General features: G+C 48.0%; 1 protein-coding gene across 16 annotated transcripts in view; it reads left to right on the forward strand.

Moving 5' to 3' along the window:
• Nucleotides 1-25,671, forward strand: part of TERT (telomerase reverse transcriptase) — a 134,034-nt gene that overhangs the window by 101,473 nt on the left and 6,890 nt on the right. For 9 of the 16 annotated variants that reach the window (XR_006172461.2, XM_024110237.3, XM_024110236.3 and 6 more), the window contains 2 exons: nucleotides 1,752-1,876; nucleotides 12,763-12,900. Coding sequence is in view for 8 of the 16 variants with exons in the window: in XM_024110237.3 (XP_023966005.1) it covers nucleotides 1,752-1,876; nucleotides 12,763-12,900 (263 nt within the window). In the remaining 8 variants the exon portion in view is untranslated. Of the gene's footprint in view, nucleotides 1-96; nucleotides 304-1,751; nucleotides 1,877-5,175; nucleotides 5,321-12,762; nucleotides 12,901-25,671 lie in introns of those variants that run through there. The other 7 variants (XR_010598506.1, XR_010598505.1, XR_010598504.1 and 4 more) reach the window with 3 other exon arrangements.

Genomic DNA, 25,671 nt, shown 5'->3' on the forward strand with positions numbered 1-25,671 from the left:
GAGGACAGGTCACTGATACAGAGCAACATGGACTGCCTAAGTGTAAGCAAACAATTATGCATTTTAATACAACCGAATATAAACTTATACCTCTAGGAACAAAGAATGTAGGCCAGACTTTCAGGATGAGGGACTCTATCCTGCTGTAGCAGATGCTGCACTGGGACCACCTGAAAGCTGCCAGAACAGCTGTTGCTGGGAATGGAGAAGAGATTTGGCCTGAGGTCCTCACCATCCTTTAAGGAGCACCATGTGGGGCAGGAACTGGGCAACCTCTTCTTCTTTTCCCCCGACCCTGTAAATGTATGTCTGTTTTCTCCTCTCTTCCCCCCACTGTGACCCTCAGACTCAGCATCTGGTGCCAGCAGATCATTCTTCCCTTCCCGCAAGAAACTAAGTGGGGCTCAAGTTTCCCACTGCCTTTCCAAGAAAGGTATACAAGAGAGCCAGACCGCGCTCTTCCAACTACCACTCTAGCTCTGGCACTGCATGGCTTGGGGTACTGGAGGTGTTAAGGCTGCTTCCCCACTTTGAACTTTAGGGTACAAATGTGGGGGCCTGCGTGAAACTTTTAAGCTTAACTACCAGCTTAGATCTGGTCCACTGCCACCACTCTTGATGCTAATTCCCTTCCCTGGGTAGCCTTGAGAGACTCTTCACCAATTCCCTGATGAATACAGATCCAAACCCCTTGGATCTTAAAACAAGGAGAAATTAACCATTCCCCCTCCTCCCTTCCACCAACTCCTGGTGGATCAAGATCCAACCCCCTTGGATCTAAAAACAAGGAAAATCAATCAGGTTCTTAAAAAGAAGGCTTTTAATTAAAGAAAAGGTAAAAATCATCTCTGTAAAATCAGGATGGAAAATAACTTTACAGGGTAATCAAACTTAAAGAGCCCAGAGGACCCCCCTCTAGCCTTAGGTTCAAAGTTACAGCAAACAGAGATAAACACTCTAGCAAAAGGTACATTTACAAGTTGAGAAAACAAAGATAAACTAATACGCCTTGCCTGGCTGTTTACTTATAAGTTTGAAATATGAGAGACTTGTTCAGAAAGACTTGGAGAACCTGGATTGATGTCTGGTCCCTCTTAGTCCCAAGAGCGAACAAACCCCAAAACAAAGAGCACAAACAAAAGCCTTTCTCCCCCCCCCCCCAGATTTGAAAGTATCTTGTCCCCTTATTGGTCCTTTGGGTCAGGTGTCAGCCAGGTTACCTGAGCTTCTTAACCCTTTACAGGTAAAAGGATTTTGGTGTCTCTGGCCAGGAGGGATTTTATAGTACTGTACACAGGAGAGCTGTTACCCTTCCCTTTATAGTTATGACAGGAGGAATGGTATCTTTCTCTCTGTGCTGTCATGGCAGTTTGAGTCAACTGGGTTGCTTGTTCTGACAGTCCTGAGACTGGAACATGTTTGAACCAGGAGAAGAGTCATTTTCACAAGACTGTGATACTGAGTAGGGTGTCTTGAGAATTCACTTCCCCTTTTCACTGTCACACACCACAACCTTTGGTCCACCGGTCTGACCTTCAGCAAACACTTAAGAGAAGGGCCTTAAACAGAGCCTGGAGTAATGGGGAGTGTATAGTTTAGCTGCAATAGTCTAATAATGTTGATATTGGTAAAGAAGCTATTATTATACTTCTAAATATTGTGTAGTGCCCAGAGTCTCTGATCAATGTTTTTAATTTTTTTAAGATTATCACTCGAGATTTTAAAAGTTTAATAGACTCTTTTATTATTAGGTTCCATGCATGTGTTCTCCAGCTTCCCTTTAACCAGCAAGTTAGAAAAAACCCTTGCTTCTTCCTGAGGATCATTTCTGATACTGCATCATGCTGCTATTCTATTTTGAAAACCAAAAACACAGGTATGGCATATTAAGTGGTTATGAATACCATAAAATAAAGAGGAATTTTAAAGTTTTAAAAAAATACACGTGTGACAGGGTTCAGAAGTGCAATCCCGACCAGTGAGGGGTTGCCACTTGCCCGCAACCCTGGGTGCCTCACAGTGCTTTGCTGTTGTAGCTCACAATCAGCCTACCAGCATGTAGGTCACACACTGAGCGTCTGTATGCTAGACAGCCCTTGTTCAGCTGTTCTGACCTCAGTTGCTTGTCTACAGCACCACTCTGGCTTCTACCAGCCTTGGTTGCAATGAGCAAGATAAGCCAAACTCACTCATAGTTTGTTTACCTAATATGTAAAAATGGACCATTGTCTTTTCCTGATTGGGCTGGTCAGAGAATCAAATATACATTCCTTTGTCTAATGTTTATCAACAGGCTTGTTTATCAACTCCCCGATTTGCCTGGCCTAATGACATTTTAGTTATCCTTCAAAAATATGTCCATAACTCTTAATACCTACCACAGACATACATCACACAAGATTACTAATGATCAGTGAGTTGCTGATTTTCAAGCAATACCTCACAAGGCATATTTTGCACAAAGATTATTACAGTAGTGTGTACAATGTGAATACAGGATGCTTAGTGTCACCCCAACCCCCTTACAAAGCTGCAGGAGGGTTAGCCACTGGCAGCAGGTTAGAACCTACTGTTCTCCAACATCTCAATATGTTTAATTCAATCTTAAATGGTCATCTTAAATCTATAGATTAAGGGGCACTTTCCCCCTCCTTAGTATCCATATTTCACCCAGTGGTTGCTTCGCACCCCCTAGGTCACCCAGCCCAGAGTTTTGTCATCCCTGAAGGTGTTTACTCAGCTCTCTTACCTCTCTGAGTCTGCCCTGCTCTCAGTGGAGTTCTGGCCCATAGTTATTTACCTAGCTGTGCCAGAGTTCCACTGCTCCTAGCAGATCATGGGCCACAGCATCATCTTACTGTGCCTCAGTTTTCCTCACCCAAAACAGTAAAAATTTGTCACCCTTAGGATATGAAACCAGGTGTTGTCCCCCTCAGAGTCTGCCCTGCGCCCAGCTGCGTTCTGATCCACCACCATCTCTCTGCACTCAGCAGTTTCTGGGCCACTGCACTGTCTAGTCTTGCCTCAGTTTCTCTGCTTTCAGTGGAGTTCTGGCCCACAGCATTCCTAGCTGTGTCAGAGTCTTTAGCACATCAGCAGATCTTGGGCTACAGCACCTTTTCAGCTGTACCGCAGATACATTCAGCAATGACTCCGTTTTCCTGGTGAGGGTTTACTGCTTCAACCACTGAGTCTGGCTATGGTGGGCTTGTATCTGAGCCCTCAGGCTCAACCCGGTTACCTCAATACAGCACAATACAGCATTACAAACAACACATCAAGAAAAAACACTTACCACAGTCAGAATCCTGGAATAACTTTTAGAGCCCATAATGTCGAAGGTTACAGAGTGATATGGTCCATCATACCCACATCTGGTTGTCTGCTAGCCTTCTATCAGGTACACCTTTATGTCCTTCCTCCTGGGTTCTATGAGCATGACATGCCCCTCCTCTTCTGTCTTAGCTGCCTGTTGGTCTTTGTCAGCAAGCTTCTGTTGCTCCAGCTCTGCTTTCTGACTCAGACAACTGATCTCCAGATCTATCCGTCTCTCCTCCACTAGCAGCCTTTTCCAGTCCAACCTCCACAGCTCTGTACGTCTCGCTATTGATACTGCTTCTGTTGGATCATCTGGGGAACCATCTGCTTGGTCTCCTGCATGTCCTGTAGGAGAAAAAGGGACCTTCATCCGGCTCCCGGTTTGCAGCAAATGCCCCATTCTGTCTCATGGTTTATGAGTGCAGCATGGCTACTCGCTCCATTTTCTTCTGAATCTGATCAGTTGCTGCGAGATCTCACTGTTTCTTGGTGAGCTCAGCATCTGCTTCTTTGCCCATCCTGCCTTTTCTGGTGCTTATTCATGTTTAGGCCTTTCTTTGACTGCTCCCAGCCTTTTCACTTGAGAATCACTTAAAACTATTTCACCAGTGCTTAAAGTGTAAACCTCAGTTATATTAGTAAGCTGTGTGTAAATCCTGCATAACTGTGGCACTGTGATGGGGTTCGGGTAGAGAGTGCATGCTTGTTGCTCACTATGGTTGTCCCAGGCAGAGAGCCACAGTAGCAAGGCATTGTGATGCACTCAGGGTCACGGGGTAAGAGGTGACACAACTCTTCTCTGGTCTGGATTGCACCCCAGAACATGACAATACCTCAGTGGCACAATAGCTGCAGTCACTGGTATGCTTATCTGTTGGACTGGCAGTGAATCATTCTCCCATACCAGGGTAATTAGTATGAATGATCAAGCAGCATGTTCTAGCAGGAACAAAATGTTTACCTATCTTCGTATGTAGAGAGGAGGTATTCCCTTGTGGATAAAATAATGGAGATGTCACAGTTCACATTTTTAATAAACTGTGGAAGCATTGGCAACTGCAGCTTTGGGACTGGTCAGAGACAATTGATAGACAATTGAGTCCCTTTCCTTTAGCCAATAAAACCACTGGGGATGGAACTAATTAACTGATTTTACTTTTAAATTCTCAGAAAATAAATTCAATAAGTGTTGGTGTAATGCAATCCCTGGGGTGCAGCCTAGGACTGTGAGACTACTGTGCCCCCTTATCTCTCTCCAACCTGGGCTGCCTCTCACAATGTTTTGCTAGTGACAAGCAGCAAACCCCTCCAAGCGCTGTTATAACTCAGCACAACAGCATGTGGAGGCCCCAACCTAGCTAGATTGCATGAATGCTCCGAGAGTCACTCATGAATCACACAGGGAAAGGCACCAGCCAGATCCCGCCAGCACTGTACCTCAGGAATATACCGTTTTGCACTGCTCAAGACGAGCAGTGCAGATTTATTAATTGGTTCACCACTTCATCAATGGGAAGTGGATATACACCAGCCTTTGCAAACCTGAACAGATTACCAAAGACTTCAGTCAAACTCTCTGGTAAAGATAAACAGTTACATTTATTGACTACAAAAGATAGATTTTAAGTGATTATAAGTGATAGGCAAAAAGTCAGGGTTAGTTACCAAAATAAAATAAAATATATAAGCATGCAGTCTAAACTCTCAACCCTATTAGACTGGGCAACATCTAGATTAAGCAGTTTTTCTCACCCCACTGGATATTGCAGTTCATAGTACATATATTTCACCCTGGAAACTTGGAACAGTCTCCTCTGTTGGAGTCTTAAGTCTTCTCAGTGTCCTTGTTGCTTGCAGGAGAAAGGCCCAGCATGGGGCTCCTGTGTTCTGTTTTATACCCTCAGTCCCATGTACTTGGAGAACACAAGTCCAGGCATGTCTGTTGGGCATTGCTGAGTCTCCAGGCAAGGATGAGCAGTTCCCCTGGTGTGGCCTCATGCAGGCAAGTAATTGAGTTGTAGCTCCCTTACTAGACAATGGTTGTTGATGGGTTGTTTGACACCCCGCCAGGGTGTTGGTTACTTTCCTTGCTGTTGTCTCTGAGCTAATATCTGGCTGATTCCCCCAACTTACACCATGTTTTAGTGACAACCATATAATACAATTCTCATAACTACATATGCATTAATGATATACATATATGGATAGAAAAAATGACTTTTATCAGATCATAACCTTTCCCCAGATATCTCACATGGCCTGCTCTATATGCAAGATCACAATTATATATAAATGAGGAATATGGGGGTTACAGGGTGCTCCCCTAAGGTACAGAATGTCACAGTTGGGTCCTCTCATCTTTCATTATGGAGTCATGATGAACTTCTGTATATGAATTAAAGGTACTTACAGTACATTTCCACAGAGGTGGGTGAGTACAGTGGGTGACCTCAAATGTGGTGTTTACCACCTTTAACTTTATTTATATTTATAATATTCCATGTACTTAGAATGAAGGATTATTACAAATATTGTGGTATCTGCTTAAATGGCTACAATAAGCAAATGCAAGTTTTTGAGTGTGTTCACAGTATTATCTCAGGTTAATGATAAGGAAACCGAAGCACAGAGATGTTAATGAATTTGCCTAATGTCACAACAGAAATAATCATCAGAGTTCTGTACAAATCCAGCTTTCCTGACTCCCATTTCCATAGTCACTGGGGTCACTGCCTAAGATACACTTTTTAAAAAGTGTATCATATTATGTAGACCCTTTCATGCCTGTGGTTGCCAACAACCTTTTCTGGGCTGAGACTTGAGGGTATGACTCAACTGCAGTCGAAGGAGTGATTGCTGCACGGGTTGGCATATCTGCACTAGCATTAAGCTAGCTAGCAAGGCTAAAAATAACAGTGAAAATGAGGTGGCACAGATTTCAGCCTGGGCTGTACAAACATGCCAGGAATCTTGGGCATATACTCCCATTGCTAGCATGCACACGCTCTCCCCCCGCCCAGCACTCTCTCTCACTGGAGGCATTCCTTTTTGTGTGTACATTTGTCTTTCTGTCCTTTCTCCACATAGGAAAGGACTATTGGGAGAGGGTTATTTTCCTGCCACATGGGGAGGGCAGATGACACTGAGCTTGAGCTCTAGGCTGAGTGACTTTAGCTTACTCTACTTGATCTACTCTCAGGCCAGGCACAGTAACAGAGTCCCAATCAACTGCTCACTCTGGTCTCTGCTGTAGCTTATGCTTGAGGTAGAGGATGAAGGGTGAGGAAACTGCAGACTGCAAATGTGGGAAGTGGAGTTACACAGTGGCATCTTGGGACACTATGGGATGGGAAAGAGGAGGTATCTGAGAGAGGCAGTAGGACTTGAGGAGAGAATGCAGCAGGGAAAGGGTTGGTTTATATTAGATACCAGGTAAGATTGATTATTTGTTCTTTGCTTGACATGTCTTCCTCCTGCCTCTTCCGTCACACCTTCATTTTCTTATTTGGTTGCTTCTCCTCCCCTCATTTACTCTCTGGTGATGTCCCTTTGAGCACATTCCTTGGTCACCGCTCTCCCCACTGCGGTTGAGCTCATACACTCTCATAACTTCGTATTGATGACACCCTCCTCTGCTGCTCCTCTTGGAGCCTCAAGCAGAAGCTTCCATTTGCTCCCATTTCTGTTACTGGGTGTTCAGCCGCTAACTCAAACCCAACATATTAAAAATGAAATTTCTTGTCCTACTCCTCCCATAAAAAACCCTCTCCTTTCCCTTCCTTTATTATTATTATCCTTCCCACCATCTTTCTGGTCATCCAGGATCACAATCTTTGTTATATTCAACTCTTCTCACTTCCTTTTCCATTTAGGCTGTTACTAAATCCTGCTGTTACTAATTCTTTTCTCAGGGTATGTCTACACTACGGGATTAATCCGAATTTATATAATTTGAATTTGGGAAACAGATTGTATAAAGTCGAAATGTATGCGGCCACACTAAGCACATTAATTCGGCGGTGTGCGTCCAAGTACCGGGGCTAGTGTCGATTTCTGCAGTGTTGCACTCTGGGTAGCTATCCCATAGCTATCCCATAGTTCCCGCAGTCTCCCGCGCCCATTGGAATTCTGGGTTGAGATCCCAGTGCCTGATGGGACAAAAAACATCGTCGCAGGTGGTTCTGGGTACAGCCTCACCTCCTCCCTCCCTCCCTTCCTCCCTGCATGAAAGCAACGGACGGCAGACAACCATTTCGCGCCTTTTTTCCTGGGTGAACACTGCAGACTCCATACCACGGCAAGCATGGAGCCCGCTCAGCTCAAGACAGCAGTCATGAACATTGTAAACACCTCGCGCGTTCTCGTGGAGTTTATGCTGAGCCAGGATCAGAAAAACGAGGCGAGGAGGCAGCGGCGGCAGCAGCGCAGCGACAAGCATGATGAGGACATGGACAATGACACGGACACAGAATTCTGTGAAACCACGGGCCCCTGTGCTTTGGAGATCATGTTGTTAATGGGGCAGGTTCTATCCACGGAACGCCGATTCTGGGCAAGGGAAACAAGCACAGACTGGTGGGACCGCATAGTGTTGCAGGTCTGGGACGATTCCCAGTGGCTGCGGAACTTTCGCATGCGTAAGGGCACTTTCATGGAACTTTGTGACTTGCTGTCCCCTGCCCTGAAACGCCAGAATACCAAGATGAGAGCAGCCCTCACAGTTGAGAAGCGCATGGCGATAGCCCTGTGGAAGCTTGCAACGCCAGACAGCTACCGGTCAGTCGGGAATCAATTTGGAGTGGGCAAATCTACGGTGGGGGCTGCTGTGATGCAAGTAGCCAAAGCAATCACTCAGGTGCTGCTACGAAAGTTAGTGACTCTGGGAAATGTGCAGGCCATAGTGGATGGCTTTGCTGCAATGGGATTCCCTAACTGTGGTGGGGCGATAGATGGAACCCATATCCCTATCTTGGCACCGGAGCACCAAGCCACCGAGTACATAAACCGCAAGGGGTACTTTTCAATGGTGCTGCAAGCACTTGTGGATCACAAGGGACGTTTCACCAACATCAACGCGGGCTGGGCGGGAAGGGTTCATGACGCTCGCGTCTTCAGGAACACAACTCTGTTTAAAGGGCTGCAGCAAGGTACTTACTTTCCGGACCAGAAAATAACCGTTGGGGATGTTGAAATGCCAATAGTTATTCTTGGGGACCCAGCCTACCCCTTAATGCCATGGCTCATGAAGCCATACACAGGCAGCCTGGACAGGAGTCAGGAGCTGTTCAGCTACAGGCTGAGCAAGTGCAGAATGGTGGTAGAATGTGCATTTGGCCGTTTAAAAGGTCGCTGGCGTTCATTATTGACTCGCTCTGACCTCAGCCAAAGAAATCTCCCCATTGTTATTTCTGCTTGCTGCATGCTCCACAATCTCTGTGAAAGTAAGGGGGAGACCTTTATGGCGGGGTGGGAGGCTGAGGCAAATCGCCTGGCTGCTGATTACACGCAGCCAGACACCAGGGCGATTAGAAGAGCACACCAGGAAGCGCTGTGCATCAGAGAAGCTTTGAAAACCAGTTTCATGACTGGCCAGGCTACAGTGTGAAATATCTGTTTGTTTCTCCTTCATGAAAACCTGCCCCCTTTATTGACTCATTTTCTGTAAGGAACCCACCCTCCCCCGTCCCCCTTTATTTCAAACCAAATAAAGTCACTATCATTTAAAAATCATTTATTCTTTATTAATAGATTAGAAAAAGAGGGAGGGAACCCGGGTGGGATTTGGGAGGAGGATCGGTGGGAAGGAAAAGGCCACTAAAAAAAGGTTAAAAAAATGACAGCCTTTTGCTTGGGCTGTCCACTGGGGTGGAATGGGAAGGTGTACGGAGCCTCCCCCCCCCCGCGTTCTTACACGTCTGGGTGAGGAGGATATGGAACATGGGGAGGGGGGTACAGGGGCTGTAGCGGCAGTCTGTTTTCCTGCAGCCGTTCCTGAAGCTCCACCAGACGCCGGAGCATGTCTGTTTGCTCACGCAGCAGCCCCAGCGTTGCATCCTGCCTCCTCTGATCTTCCTGCCGCCACCTCTCATCTCGAGCGTCTCTCCTCTCCTCACGTTGGTCCCTCCTGTCCTCACATTGGTCCCTCCTGTCCTCACGTTCACTGGCTTCTTTCCTATACTTTGAAACCGTTTCCTTCCACTCATTCAGATGAGCTCTGTCACTGCGGCTGGATTCCATAATTTCTGCAAACATCTCGTCTCGCGTCTTCTTCTTACGACGCCTTATCTGTGATAGCCTTCGGGATGGAGGAGGGAGGCTTGAGGAATTTGCAGCTGCTGTAGGGAGGGGAAAAAAGAGAGAATTGTTTAAAAAGATACATTTTGCAGAACAATGCGTATACTCTTTCACGGTGACCAACACTATTCACATTACATAGCACATGTGATTTCTGTGCAAGGTCGCATTTTGCCTCTTAATACTGAGTGCCTGTGGCTTTGCTGCTAGAGATCACAGGTCCGGGCAACAGAATTCGGCTTGCATGCGGCCATGGTAAGCCATTGTCTTACGGCTTCTGCGCCCTCCTTTCCCACATACCAAGCAAAGCCCGTAGAGTGCTGCGGTTTTTCTGTTAACATTCAGCAGCAGCAGAAAACAAACTAACCCCCCCCCCCCCCCCGCCATGAATTCTCTGGGATGATCGCTGTACCCCTCCCCCCACCGCGTGGCTGGTATCAGGGAAGATCCCTGCAGGAACCAAACTAACCCCCCCCCCCCCCCCCGCCATAAATTCTCTGGGATGATCACGGTACCCCTCCCCCCACCGCGTGGCTGGTAACAGGGAAGATCCCTGCTAGCCAAACGCGAAAAGCTCAGGGCCAATTTCCCATCTGCGCTTGGCTAACTGCAGGGAAGGATTTATTTTCAGCCACAGGCAAACAGCCCAGTAGGAACGGTCACCTCTGTCCCCTTAATTAAGTTCCCGTATTTCAACCAGGTTACCATGAGTGATATCACTCTCCTGAGGATTACACAACAAGATAAAGAACGGATGTTGCTTGAATGCCAGCAAACACCGGGACCATACGCTGCCAGGCTTTGTCAGGCAATGATACCAGATTACTTGCTAGCACTGAATCCTCTCCCCATATAGCGATCAGATCCAGTACCTCCCTCACAGTCCATGCTGGTGCTCTTTTTCGATTATCGGCCTGCATGGTTACCTGTGCTGATGAGCTATCTGTGGTCACCTGTGCTCTCCACGCTGGGCAAACAGGAAATGAAATTCAAATGTTCGCGGGGCTTTTCCTGTCTACCTGGCCAGTGCATCCGAGTTTAGATTGCTGTCCAGAGCGGTCACAATGATGCACTGTGGGATAGCTCCCGGAGGCCAATACCATCGAATTGCGGCCACACTATCCCTAATTCGAAATGTTAAAATCGATTTTGGCGCTACTCCGCTCGTTTGGGTGGAGTACAGAAATCGATTTAAAGGGCCCTTTATTTCGAAATAAATGGCGTCGTTGTGTGGACGGTTGCAGGGTAAATTCGAATTAACGCTGATAAAACCGAATTAAAGTCGTAGTGTAGACCAGGCCTCATATTGTGAAAATCTGTCCCTTCACCTCCATCTCCATTCCCAAAACCTTGGTCCATGCTTTGATTATCTTTTGCCTTGGCTACTGTACCTTCTCCTTTCTAGCCTCCCAAAATCTCACCTTGTGCCTCCTCAAATCCTTTTGTTAGGATGCAGTCATCTGCATCCTCCTCCTCTGCAACTATTTCATTTTCCCTCCTTTAGTCCCTTCACTGGTTTCCCATCCTTAATATTAAATTCAGACTTCTTATTCAGGGCTGCACAGTACTGCTTCTACTGAAATCTTATATTTTGTTGTTACCTTCTTGTTATTTGCATAAGTATTATGCCATTCAGCTCTCTTTAATGCTGTTTTTGTCTTCTTTCCATAAACAGCTATGCACCTTTTCTTATGCAGCCCCCTATGCCTGGAACATCCTCATGCTCCTCTCTTCAGATCCTACCCCCATTAGCTTTCTGTTGCTGACTGCTACTCTGGCCATCATTCTACTATGCCTAAACTTAAATATATTAAATCTGCATATTTTAAAAGGTGTATATATAGGAAGTAACAGACTGCAAAAATAACAAGCAGCATATCTCCGGATCAGGCCCTTTGTTGTTCCTCATCCTCCAGTACCTCATTTTGTGTGTGGTATAGGTCTGACTTTTTTTAAAACTTTCTATAAAATAAGGGCAATACACATCTGTAGTACTATAGAAATAATATACACGAGGAATTGTGCAAAGAAGAAAAGTACAAGAGAAAATTAAATCCAGAAACTAATTATAGAGAGATTCTATAACCTATTACTGACTCTTTCATACATTCCTCCTTTGTCTTGTAGTAGTTCTTAATCTGGATTTTTCAAATTAATTAACATTTTACCAACATATCTTTTGCTCTAATTTACGCCGTTTCTGTGGCCTATAGAAGACAGTGTGATTCTTGAAACCTGCATGACATTTTTTCTAGTCAATCCCATAATAGTCACCTACAGTTTTTTTCCTATTTAGTAAAAGAGTTGACACATTCAATTTTCATAAATTATTTCTTTACGTTTTCATTTTTACCAAGTATTATTTTCTATTAATTGTCCTCATGTAACATCACAACATAATCTCACACAATGGGTGAGAGATTCCGTGTTGTGCTTCTAACAGGTGGAGCATAAAATTTGCAGTCCAGGGCCGAGGGGGATAAAATGGCTTTAAGACATCTTTGCACCTTCTTGATTCTGGGCTGCTAGCCTGCTTAGATAGTGTATGTAAGTTATAGAAGCCTCCCTGGACTGTCCTATCTGTGATAACAGTGTGTGCTGTGGTCCTGCCCTACCACAGCCCTCCCGCCCCCATGCCAGAACTTGTGAGAAGGTCCTTGGAAGACAGCCTTACAGCTGTCTTCTGCAGAGTCTGTACCAGAGGAATTCTCTCTGAGATAGTTCGGAACGAAGAAGATTCCATTTTGATCCTTTTACCTGGCATAAAAGATGTGGAGTAGGGATGAGAATCACACCCAATGTGATAATTTTTTTAACTTTCACTTACTAAAGATGCACATTTTTCGTTTGTGTTTTAACCTCTCCCATCCCCAACAGTCAGGGCTTTTATTCATGAGTTATGGACAGGGAAATGATCTTGTGGTTAACTAGTTCCCAGTTTTGCTGTACATTTCCTATGTGACTTGGGACTGAATGTCTCTGTGCCTCAGTTCCTCATCTGTTAAATGAGGACACAACTTCCTTGCCCTATGGGTTTTATAAGAAAAAATCCATTCAAGTTTGAAGTGCTCTGATTGGAGGGAGAGAGATTTGCTGCTCATCCTTGAATACTAATCAGCTTTAGGTAAAACTATGTTTGTTTCGTTTCAGGGATTGCTTTAGGTACCAAAGGTGCTTCTGGGCTATTTCCTTCTGAAGCAGCAGAATGGCTTTGCTATCATGCTTTCATTATCAAACTGACAAACCACAAAGTTGTCTACAAGTGCCTTCTTAGGTTCCTAAAAATATGTAAGTACAGAGTAACGTTGAAAGTGAAACTTTTGAAATATAGATAATGTATTCAAATCTGCTTATGCACATGCAAACAAAAATGGTATAATTTTTCACCATTGCCTACAGCCCTGCTCTAGTTAAAGAAGTGTCATTTCTATTATGTGACGCTTATTAAAGGTTTATGTAAACTAATTGTTTAACTTATATTAGCCAAATATGGGTATAGAAATTCTCTGCCTATTAAATGAGTTGCGATTTAAATGCTCTGATTACTACCCCAAAAATAATAACTGACGCTTAAAATATCCTCCGAGAACATAAACTCTTGGCAAAAGATTGACATTGGGAACCACTAGTTTTAACAGAAAATCATCATTGCGCCATTTATATTGTATATACTCAGCATGATTGCCATTGTCAAGGTTCTAGAGCTCTTCCATTCAGTTTTATTTTACTTATTTTCTCTTTTTTTTGCTTTTGTTTTAAACTTTTGTAATGTTCTAAACACAAGCATGTACAGAGGTGCACAAGATCTGTTCAGGTATAGAACCCAGGACTCCAATATAACAGGATCAAGGCACATCCATTTCCCACAATCTTTCAGAAGAAACATGGCAAATTAGATGCTTCTGTAACCTACACTACCACATTGTGGCTCTGTCACACTGTAGCAGCTAGACCACTGCAAGAAAAATAGGATATAAAGCAAACCTTAATTTAAACAACTGCTTAACTGATTACACCTACCGCCTTTCTTAGGGTTCTTTTAATTTTGATTGCTTAACTACAGAAAAGGACTACAGAGTTAAATTTAGTTTTGTAGAATTTTATTAAATATCCTTAATGAAAGCAACTAATAGTATAGGATATGTGATATAGCAGGGCCAGAGGGTACCAGGAGAGTGATAGATGCGAGAGACATAAGCCCCAGGATGATCAGAGCCTTATTCCCGGTGGACTGAGGAGAGGTTACTACAAGTTAATTAGAGCACCCGGAGCCAATTAAGGCCCTGCCAGAGACCTAATAAAAACCTCTGATTCAGTCAGACAAGGAGGGGGGAAGGATAGCTGACTGTAGTTTTGAGGAGTACTGTTGTTAACCAGAGGATCACAGTACCAGAAAAGACAGAGCAGAGGGACTCCCCAGGCACAGAGGACTGAGGGAAACCCTGCCCAAGGAGGGAGAGGGGAGGAAGCCCACAAAGCTGAAGGGGCTGGAACCCTGAGTAGGGGACAGGCCCGGGTCCCTTCCCGCTATCCTTCTCCGTTCCACCAGGGCACTAATGGAGCCCTTGATGCCCAAGAATAGGGGCAAGAGGTGGCGCCCTAACCCATCACACGAAAGGAGAGCACAGGACCTACCATAATAGTGCCAGCCATTTGCCACATGTGGTGTGAGGAGTGGGATTCCGTACTGTGAAGTTAATCCAGGGTGAGCCAAAACCAAGGTGGTCGACGTGGTCAAGGCACTAGTGCAAGCCACAGCGGCCCAACAGAAGGCTACCCTGATCCAAGCAGCTGCCCAACAGGAGGCGGTATGGCTGCAGCAGGAGACCAATCGCCTGCTGATGAGCCAGAACCGCACTGTGCTGCATGAAGTGGTGAACCAGGTGAAGGCCCTTATGGAGCTGAGCTGTGAGTGTGACGGGACACAGACTGTATGGGCCAGCAACTGCCTGCAGAAAATGATGCGGGAGGAAGATGTGGAGGCATACCTCTTGGCCTTCGAGAGGACAGCCCTGTGGGAGGGCTGGCCCCAAGATCAGTGGTCTGGCATCCTCACCTTGTTCCTGCGTGGGGAAGCCCAGGAGGCCTACTACAATATGGCCAGGGAGGCTGCAGCAGACTACCACAGCTGAAACCAGAAATCCTGGCCAGATTCGGATTAACGACGGCATTGTGAACCCAGAGGTTCCATGAGTGGCAGTATAGTGAGGACAAGGCACCACGGTAGCAACTGTTTGACCTAATCCACCTGACCCGGAAGTGGCTGCATCCCGAGGCCCTCAGCTCTGAGAAAATGATGGATCTCCTGGTGCTGGACCAGTATATGAGGGGGCTATCCTCGGGCTTCCGAGCCTGGGTTGACCAGAATGACCCTTCCACCTATAATGAGTTAGTCACCCTCATAAAGAGACAGCTGGCAGCCCATGAAGTGTTCCAGACCTCAGGAGATGAGGCACAATGGATCACGAAGCCAGTCCCAACCCCGAGACCCCAGACTATCGAGAACTTCAGGAGAACTGTAACTGGAAGGAGGGGCGCCGAGGAATGGCCTGAAGCCATGAAGGGACCTGAGAGCTTGCGGGGAGAGGGTCCGGGCCGAATAGCCCAAGGCAGAGGGTGACAACCAGAGTAAGAAGAACAGGAGTACTTGTGGCACCTTAGAGACTAACAAATTTATTAGAGCATAAGCTTTCGTGGACTACAGCCCACTTCTTCGGATGCAAGTGGTCTGTAGTCCACGAAAGCTTATGCTCTAATACATTTGTTAGTCTCTAAGGTGCCACAAGTACTCCTGTTCTTTTTGCGGATACAGACTAACACGGCTGCTACTCTGAAACCAGGGTAAGGTATCGATATTATGAGTGTGGGGAATTGGGGCACATAGCAGCCTGGTGCCCCAGCAGGGAGGAGCCCATGCAGTGCAATCTGCGGGATCACAGGGAGCAATGTAGCCTAATCGCCCTGGTGGGGGTTGCAATGACCCCACATGGGTACACCTGTGGTTGGTAAAAATGAATGACATTGAGACCACAGATTTGGTGGATTCTGGGAGTGCTGTCACGCTGGTCTCAGGGAAGTTAGTGGGGCAAGAGCAACTGACCCAGGCCAAAAACACAGGAGTAATGTGTGTCCATGGCACCGTAAATTTCTACATCACAATCCCAGTGTGGATTGAGATCCAGGAGAATACTACCAAGGTGACCGCAGGGTTGGTCCCCAGACTCCCCTACCCGGTCTTAATCAGGAGGGACTTCCAGGGTTTGAGAACCTACTCCGCCCCCAATAGAGCTAGGGGAGGGTAGCAATCCCCAGGCTGAGATCAAGGCACCCATGGATAGCCATGCCCCAATTTTTGCCAGACTTGCCCCAGAATTATTTTCAGCATCCGAAAGCCCTGGAAATCTAGGCAGGAAAGGAGGGCAAATAAAAGGTTAGGAACCAGGATTTTGGCAGGGAACCAGAAAGCATTGCCCTGGTTAGTAGGCAAACTTGTCCGGGAGGCCAGGAGACAGCTCGGACCAGTGAGGATCCGGAGGCGGTCCCCAGCACCAGTAAGAGCAACTCAGGGGGCAGAGTTGAAACCCATCCCATAAAATTAGGCCAGATTGGTCCCGCACACGAGAATTTTGGGAAGGACCAAGCCTATGACCCACTCTATGCAAATGTGAGGGAGCAGATAGTGGAGGTAAACGGCATGCCCATAGAGGGGAAATCCAAAGGCCCAGGGCCATACTATGTGGTCAAATGCAATCTGTTGCACTGTTGTAGCCCAGATATGGGGGGGAAAGATAGAGCAGCTCTTAGTACCACAGGGGGGAGGGATAGCTCAGTGGTTTGAGCATTGGCCTGCTAAACCTAGGGTTGTGAGTTCAATCCTTGAGGGGGCCACTTAGGGATCTGGGGCAAAATCAGAACTTGGTCCTGCTAGTGAAGGCAGGGGGCTAGACTCAATGACTTTTCAAGGTCCCTTCCAGTTCTAGGAGATAGGATATCTCCATTTATTTATTTAATTTATAATAATAAGCACACAAAGGCAGTGTTAGAGCTAACTCACAGCCATTTATTTGGGGGACACCCAAAGAGTAGATAAGACCCTGGTTAAAGTCCTAAGGAGGTTTTACTGTCTAGGAGTACAGGCGGAAGTCCAGTGCTATTGTGCCTCCTGCCCAGAATGCCAGTTGCACAGCTCCCGACCTCATTTACAGGCCCCATTGGTGCCCTTGCCTGTTATTGAAGTCCCTCTCAAAAGGATAGCCATGGACCTAGTGGGCCCCATAGAAAGATCGGACCAGGGCCACCGAAGCAAACTCTTCATCCTTGACTATGCCACACGGTGCCCAGAAGCCATTCCCCTAAGAAGCCCCATGGCCAAGGCAATAACAAAATAAATGCTCCAGGTTTTCGCTAGAGTGGGCATCCCTAAGGAGATCCTGACTGACCAAGGGATTCCCTTCATGTGAAAATTAATGAGGGACTTATGTACCTTACTCTGCATCCAGGCCTTATGTACCTCAGTCTATCATCCTCAAACAGATGGTCTGGTCATGTGATTTAATTGTACCTTCAAAAGTGTGATCCGGAAAGTGGTGGCTTGGGATCGAAATGACTGGGACCCTTCTACTACCCTGATGTTTGCGATACGGGAGGTTCCCCAGGCGTCTATTGGATTCTTCACCTTCGAGCTACTATATAGAGGCCACCCACGCAGCCTATTAGACATCACCAAGGAGGATTGGGAAGAAGAGCCCAACCCAGGGAAGAATGTCATTGAGCACGTGGCACAGATGAGAGAGCGAGTAGCCCAAGTGACCCCCATAGTAGGAGAGCATTTAGAGACCTATTATAACTGCCAGGCGAAAGCATGAAGATTTCAGCCAGGAGAACAGGTGCTGGTGCTGGTATGGCCATATGAGATAGTGGAAGTCATTGGGGAGGTGGACTATAAGGTAAAGCAACCAGGACGCTAACTTATTGAAACCCTGGCATGATCGGGAGACATGCCTGGTCACCCAGGGAGCTCCACCCCAGACAGATGGCCCACAAGGGTAGGTGAGGATATTCCCCGAACTAACCCCGGAACAATAACCAGAGATCATTGATATGATCCAGCAGAACCAAGACGTGTTTTCCGTGCAGCCAGGCCATATGACAACGGTCCAACACCATAGCGTCACCTGCCCCGGAGCAAGGGTAACAATAAAACCATACCAAGTACTGGAGGCCGAAAGGGAAGAAATTAGGATGGAGGTGAGGAGGTTTTGTAACGACTTCCGGAAGTTGAATGAAATACCCCAATTTGATGCCTACCCAATACCATGCATCGATAAGCTAGTTGATCAGTTAGGCAAGGCCTGGTATTTGACCACCCTGGGCTTCACCAAAGGCTATTGGCAATTTCCCCTGGCTGAGGACACCAAGGAGAAGACCGCCTTCTATACACCAACAGCCTCTTCCAACATACTGTCCTCACTTTTAGGGTCCCCGCAACATTCCAACGACTAATGGACAAATTACTATGACCCCACTCCAAGTATGCTGTTGCCTATTTAGACGACATAATCATCCATAGCCTTGACTGAGAGATGCACCTAGGAAAAGTAGAAGCGGTGCTAGATGCCCTTAGACAGGCCAGCCTCAGCGCCAACCCTCCCAATTGCATGGGAGGGCTAGCCAAGGTATGTAGTAGAAAAGGGCTTGGTGAAACCCCAATGGAACAAAGTAGAGGCAATACAGGATTGGCCCCGACCGGTCCACAAAAAGCAAGTCAGAGCATTCCTAGGGATTGTGGGGGACCCACCATAATAGCACCGGCCATTTGCCACAGATATAAGACGACTAAAATAGCACTGGAATATGATTTGGTATAAACTAGAAAATTAGTTGATATAACCATTCAGGTTTTTAGAATCAAATAACACAACCAGAATAGAAAATAACACTTATATTCAATCACTATCTTGAGAGGGTGACATTGTTTAGATTTTTGATTGAGTCTTTCAGAATAGATCTTTACTTGTGCCAATTGATTATCTATTATGAGGTTGCTAACACAACAGAGGGGGGAAAAACAATCCAAAACAAAAGCATAAGACATAGTCAATTACTTACAGGCCAATTCACCAATGTCTCCCTCCTAATGGATCTATAATGGTCTACCTTTTTGACCTACTTCCCCACAAATTACAGCAGCCCCAAGGTCTGTCTATTACTCCTATCAAACAAAAACTCCTACATTTATGACAGACTGTATAGATTAAGTACAGTTCAAGAAGCTTGTACACTTGGTCTGTTCTATGTCTGTATACACCTAGAACTTGAAAGGCTGTATGAAACCATTCACTATGGTAGATACCTGTACAGTGTCATGCATTCTTAGTTAACAACAGTAACTTGTTCAGTTTCAAAGCTACTTTACAACAATCTTGATTGGCGCCTGTTACAAAACAAGGACACACACTGCAACTCTGTAACAATCTTTAAAGTATATACACAAGTATGTACACTTTCTTACTTATTGGGTATGCAGTTTCAGGAAGTGGTCAACTGATTGATTTGGTTCGTCACCCAAGAGAGTTTGTGTATTACTGTGACACTTTCTTGGGGTGTGCAGAACCATATGTCACCATCTTGCCCCCCACCCCCTTGCCTCAGCTAGAGAGAGAGAGAGTTGCTGGTGCTTAACTGTGTGTCAGTTCTCTGAGACTCACAGTCAGTTAGCTGCCCAAACAAACTTCTCAGAACTTTGCCAGCCCTTACTTTGCCTTGCAGATTAATACTGGATGTTTCTCAGTCCCCAAACTCTCCAGAAATGTCCCCCTGTAGTGTGCAGCCCCTGTCACTGGACACTTTCAGTAATTATCAGGTCAGCTGCCCTCAAAGAGACAGTGTTTACACCACTGGAAGATTACAACTAGGATCAGGTCCTTTATAACAACATAGCACTATGTGGTGAAACAAATATAAGTTTATTAACAAAGAACAGAGATTCATAGATTCAAGTTTGTTGAGTAAGAATAATGGAAACAGAAATGGTTACAAATGAAACAAAAGTATAACAGGCTTTCTAGAGACTAAAACGCAACAGGCTACCATCCTTTGTTTAAAACATCTTGTCAAATCAGCTTGTATAAGACAAAAGTGTTGATACAGTCATCTTCGGACATACCTTGGACACCACCTCCTGGTTTGCTCCGGCAAGCAATTTAACTCCATAAGTCACTTTGCGTGGGCCCCTCTGCAATGTATCCCTTGGCCAACTTTGTAGTTATGCTTGCTCAAGTGGCAGTTCCTCTATCAACATTTGTATAAATTCATACCATTTATACGAAGTCTCTCCATATTCTTTGATGCTCTTTAAACTTGTTTTAACATTCCTTTATACAATGCAAAGTTACTTCAAGACTTCCTCCAGCAGGCCAGAATAACTGTATAATTTTTTCATTTCTGTTGTCCTTGTTTTAACAACAATGATGGGACTATGCTATGTATTTTTTTGAAACCTGCTAACAAGTTTTCTCCTATTTTTAGGCTTTTTCTGAGAAAGATAAATCTGTTTTATTTGATTTGGTGTTTTGTCTGTGTGCCCTTCTTAACAGTCTAGTTAAACATAAAGTTACTACCCCACTTAAGGGTATGTTAATTATTGGGAATCTATCTAGTAACTAGGTGGGAGCACTGCACCTCACAGATAGATCTGACGTGGGTCAGAGGAGCAATTGGAGAGGAGGTACCATGACGAGAGAGCGAGGCAATTTGGAAGCTCCTTCACCATATCCTCAAGTGTTCAGGCTCAGTCCCTGGGTCTCACAAGCAGCTGTGATGTCCCTCAAGAGGGAGATTAAATGGGTTGCAGACTTAAACCCAATCCCAGAGTGTTCTTAGGACCCAGTAGGCAAGGCCTTTCTGGTGTAGCCTCGCTAGGTATATCGGGGAAAGAAGTTCTCTAGAGGTACTAGTGTCCCACCCCTTCCCACAGGTGGGGAATCACACCCAGCATGTCCCTCTGGGTAACGCTCAGGGCAGTGAGAGATGGGCTGCTTCCCATCCCACTGAGATAACGTAGAGTGGGGTAAGATCCCATTCTTCTTTGAGTGCTTGTTCACGTCCATTCCATATTAGGTGTGTGCGCGTCGCGTGCACGAGTGTCGGAAACTTTTTCCCTTAGCGGCTCCCGTCGGGCCGGCGGGGCCCCTGCCAGAGTGGCGCCACTGCGCCGTGCATATATACCCCTGCTGGCCCGACCCCCCTCTAGTTCCTTCTTACCATCCGTGATGGCGTTGGAACAACCTCTTGCTCTCGTAAGAGAAGCAATTCCCTTAGCCTTAGTGTTGCATAGCTGTTATCAGTTAGTTAGCGTTTCATTGTTGCTGAACTCTTAATAGATTAGGTGCTTGGAGGACTGTGGCACCCGCCCCGGGCAGCGGGGCATGCCGCAGGCCCATGTATTTAAGCCTATGTCACAAGCCTATGCCCATTAGTGACCCCCAACCCACAACTCCTGTCTACATTGCCTGAGGGAAGATCACCAAACAGAGAGGTGCAAGATTTGTAAGGCCTTTAAGCCGAGAACAAAGAAAGAGAGAGACTTTCATTTAAGGTAGCTGTTGATGGAGGTCACGCTGCAGCCACCGGGCCCGGAAGGCCCAACGCTGGCCGCAGCCTCCTTGGTGCGGAGCACCCCGGAGTCGTCAAGACACCCGGTACCAGCCAAGCATCATAAGCCATTGGCCTCGGAACACCAAAATAGGCCCCGGCACTGCTCATCCTCCCCGGTGCGGTCCAAGGCAAAACCAAAGGAGGGGCGCGGACGCTTCCCGCAAAACAGACAGGCGCCATCTCAGGCCCCAGGCACCGGGAAGAGCGGAAAGGATGCTGCACCTACTCTGGCACCGGTGGTACCGGCTCCACAAGTTCCACCGAGTCCAGCTATGAGTGAGCTCAGTGCAGACGCAGGGCTCGAGGGCATGATAGATCAGCCCTCTATGCCTGACACCTTTGAGGCTGCAAAAGACCTCATCAGATTGTCGGCGGTGAGCCCCCTCCCGGCCAGGGAGAAGCCTCCGGCACCTGGACCCAGGGTGCCTTCGAGGGGAAAGCCGGCAATGGTGTGCCGTTTGAGGTAACCGTCCCAGCACCGCTCCCGGCACTGGTCCCGGTCGAGCTCTGAGTCCGTGGACTCCCAGCTACCGTTGACTCAGACGGAAGTCTCGGTACCGGAGACAAGTCAACGCACGGGGTTAGTGCAGGACACACGGCGCTCCCCGGTGCCTCCCCAAGGCAGGCACCAGCAGGAATCGAGCCGGGAGTCGCCAAAGATGCCCAGAAGGCACCGGTCCCGTTTTCGGGGAACACCAGCACTGGTCCCATTCCAGAGAGCAGTGGTACCGTTCCCAGTCCTGGTCCCGGTCAGCCAGAAGCTGATCATCAGCCTCCCGCCAGCACAGATGGACGGCACCGCCGTGGCCCTCGTGCTCGGCGTCGCCGGAGTCCAGCGCAGACTCAGGCCGATACAGGTACCTGCAACATGCCCTGGATAGCAGGGAACAACAAACTGGCTGGCTACCACAATGGGGACCGCCAGGACACTGGCCCTTCTGGACCCCGTGGGCCTACCACCAGCATCAAGGTGCTCCCTCTAGGGCCAGCTATTCGGTACAGTGGTCCCGTTCCCTGCATCAACACTCTCCTGTAACGGAAACTAGCTGCCTGCAGTCTCACCAAGCGAGAGACCGGAGAGCCCGGCACCGTACCCGGTGCTGTCCCAGGACCACCGGCCCCGGCTCGAGATGGAAACTCCTCCCCTGGGGGAGGAGGACCGGGGGGACCAGCAGGAGGAAGCTGAGCAGCTGCTAACTTCTTCGTCATCCCTGGATGAAGCAGTAGCAGGCACGGCGGTGTCAGGACCTCCGCCATTAGACCAAAGGGCCCACCAAGAACTGCTTTGTAAGGTGGTCCATAACTTGGGGTTGCAAGTCGAGGAGACGGTTGAGCAGGAAGACCCCATGGTGGACATTCTGAGCCCAGAACGTCCTTCCAGAATAGCGCTCCCGCTCATTAAGACCATTTAGTCTAATTACACAACTATGTGGCAGACCCCGGCATCCAGCGCACCAATGGCCAAAGGTGTGGAGCGCAAGTACTTTGCCCTGTCAAAAGGTTATGACTTCTTGTTCTGTCACCCGAGCCCATGCTCATTGGTAGTCTCGGTGGTGAACAAGAGAGAGCGCCATGGGCAACAAGCCCCAAGGCCAAGGAAGCAAAACGCCTAGACCTGTTCGGCAGGAAGGTGTATTCGTCAGGGGGCCTCCAGTTGAGGATTGCTAACCAACAGGCCATCCTCAACAGGCATAACTTCAACTCCTGGGCGGCGGTGGGGAAGTTTAAGGACAACCTCCTGCAGGGCTCCCAACAGGAGTTCACGGCCCTAGTGGAGGATGGCAAGGCCGTAGTGAAAACCTCCCTCCAAGCGTCCCTGGACTTGGCAGACACAGCGGCCAGGACAATAGCATCAGGCGTGGTCATGAGGCACTCAGCGTGGCTTCAGGAGTCAGGTTTGCCGCCTGAGGTCCAGAATTCGATATAGGACCTCCCATTCAAAGGGTCCGACTTTTCTCGGACCAAACTGATTTGAAGCTACATAGCCTTAAGGACTCTAGAGCCACACTCAAGTCACTGGGTATGCATACCCCGGCGACTCAGAGGGAGCTCTTTAAGCCGCAACCTCCTCCCCAGCGCCAGTACCAGCCTTGTCCTCGGCAGGAGCCTTACTGCAGGCGAGGCGGAGACAATAGGAGGCGGCGCAATAATAACAACAATTCTAATAGGCTGGGCCAGAACCAAGGCCAACATAAGCCTCAGCCGGGCTCTAAGCCAGGCTTTTGAAGGCGCGCTCAAGAACAGCGTACCAGATCATCCACCGGATCCATCCCTGTGTTTCCTCAATCGCCTGTCCCGCTTCTCCCGTGCATGGTCCAGCATTACGTTGGACCGTTGGGTGTTGCGCACTGTGCGAAGCAGGTACATGCTACAGTTTTCCTCCCTGCCTACCCCACACACCCCTTCCCCGTCCCTCTTCAGGAACCCTTCTCACAAGCATCTCCTAGAAAAGGAGGTTCACTCGCTCCTAGAGGCAGGAGTGGTAAAGATAGTGCCCTTAGACCTAAGGGGGAAAGGGTTCTACTCCCACTACTTCCTCATCCCTAAGGCCAAGGAGGGCCTTCGTCCCATCCTAGACCTGCGCGGGCTCAACAAGTTCCTGGTCAAGACCCGGTTCCGCATGGTCTCTCTGGGTACCATCATCCCCTCCCTGGATCTGGGAGACTGGTATGCTGCTCTCGACATGAAGGACGCGTACTTTCATATCGCCATCCACCCAGCGCATCGCCGATTTCTGCGCTTCACTGTGAACCAGGAACATTACCAGTTCGCGGTTTTACCGTTAGGCCTTGCTGCGGTCCCATGGGTATTCACAAAATGCATGGCGGTGGTAGCAGCATGCTTGCAGAGACAGAGGATTCGAGTTTACCCTTACCTCGATGACTGGCTCCTGGTGTGTCGGTCCGAAGAAGAGGTTTGGACTCATGTACAGACGGCATTGAGTCTATTCCGCAAGCTGGGGCTCCTGGTCAATGTTCCCAAGTCCACTCTCGTCCCAACACAGAGAGTGGAGTTCATAGGGGCGGTCCTAGATGCGGTACAGGCAAGGGCGAGCCTCCCAGAATCATGATTCCTGGCCATCCAGCAGGCGGTGAGCTCCCTGTGCCAGTTCCCCACTACGACGGCCAGATGTTGCCTTCGACTGCTACATGTGGTCAAGCATGCCAGACTGAGACTCAGAACTCTGCAGGCTTGGCTCACCCATGTATACCGCCCTGGTAGGGACCTAGACTTGATGGTGACAGCCCCGGGGGACGTGCTGGACTCATCGAGATGGTGGCAATCCCAGACTGTAGTTTGCGAGGGCATCCCCTTTACAGCACAACAGCCGGACTTGACGCTAGTAACAGATGCATCAGACCTCGGATGGGGAGCTCACCTGGGGAACCTCAGAACTCAGGGCTTGTGGTCGGGGATGGAGCAATCGCTCCAGATCAACGTGAAGGAGCTCAGGGCAGTTTGTTTAGCATGCCAGACCTTTCACACCACTCTGAGTGGTCACAGCGTGACAGTTTTGACAAGACAACACGACCGCCATGTTTTATATAAACAAGCAGGGCGGAGCCCATTCCTCCCCGCTTTGCCACGAAGCTCTTCTCCTCTGGACCTTCTGCATAGCCCATGCCATTCACCTCGAGGTGAATGGATCTCCCAGGGGAGCAAAATGAGCTGGCGGACCACCTCAGCAGGTCCTACTGAATGCACGAGTGGACGCTCAAAACGGACATCGTGCTTTCGTTCTTCCGGAGGTGGGGGTTTCCCCGGGTGGACCTGTTCGCTACCAAGGACAACACCCAGTGCCCACATTTCTGCTCGTTCCGGGGTCGCAACCCGGGCTCAATAGCCAACGCATTCGCGATCCAGTGGGGAAGGGAACTAAAATACGCTTTTCCTCCCAGCCCCCTAGTGCACAAGGTACTGCTCAAGGTGCGCAGGGACAGGACGTCAGTCATTCTCATCGCCCCGGCATGGGCCCGCCAGCATTGGTTCACATGCTCCAGGAGCTGTCGGTGGAGGCCCCAATCACCCTGCCCCTACACCAGGACCTTATTACGCAGGACGGAGGGCGGCTTCTCCACCCCGACCTGCAATCACTGCATTTGACGGCATGGAAACTATGTGATTAAATGCTTTGGAGAGCCAGCTCTCCCTTCCTGTGCAGCAGGTTCTACTTGATAGTAGGAAGCCCTCTACCATGGCGACTTCCTTGGCCAAGTGGAAGAGGTTCTCGTGCTGATGCGGGTTACAACAGGTGCATCCGCTCCAGGCCCCGGTTCTGACCATTCTGGAATACCTCCTGCACCTTAAGCAACAAGGACTGGCCCCATCCTCGATTAAGGTGCACCTGGTGGCTATTTCCACCTTTCACCCAGGGTTTTTAGGTAGCTTGGTTTTCTCCCACCC

This window comes from Chrysemys picta, chromosome 2 (assembly GCF_011386835.1).
Source record: "Chrysemys picta bellii isolate R12L10 chromosome 2, ASM1138683v2, whole genome shotgun sequence".
In the NCBI taxonomy this organism is placed as follows: Eukaryota; Metazoa; Chordata; order Testudines; family Emydidae; genus Chrysemys; species Chrysemys picta.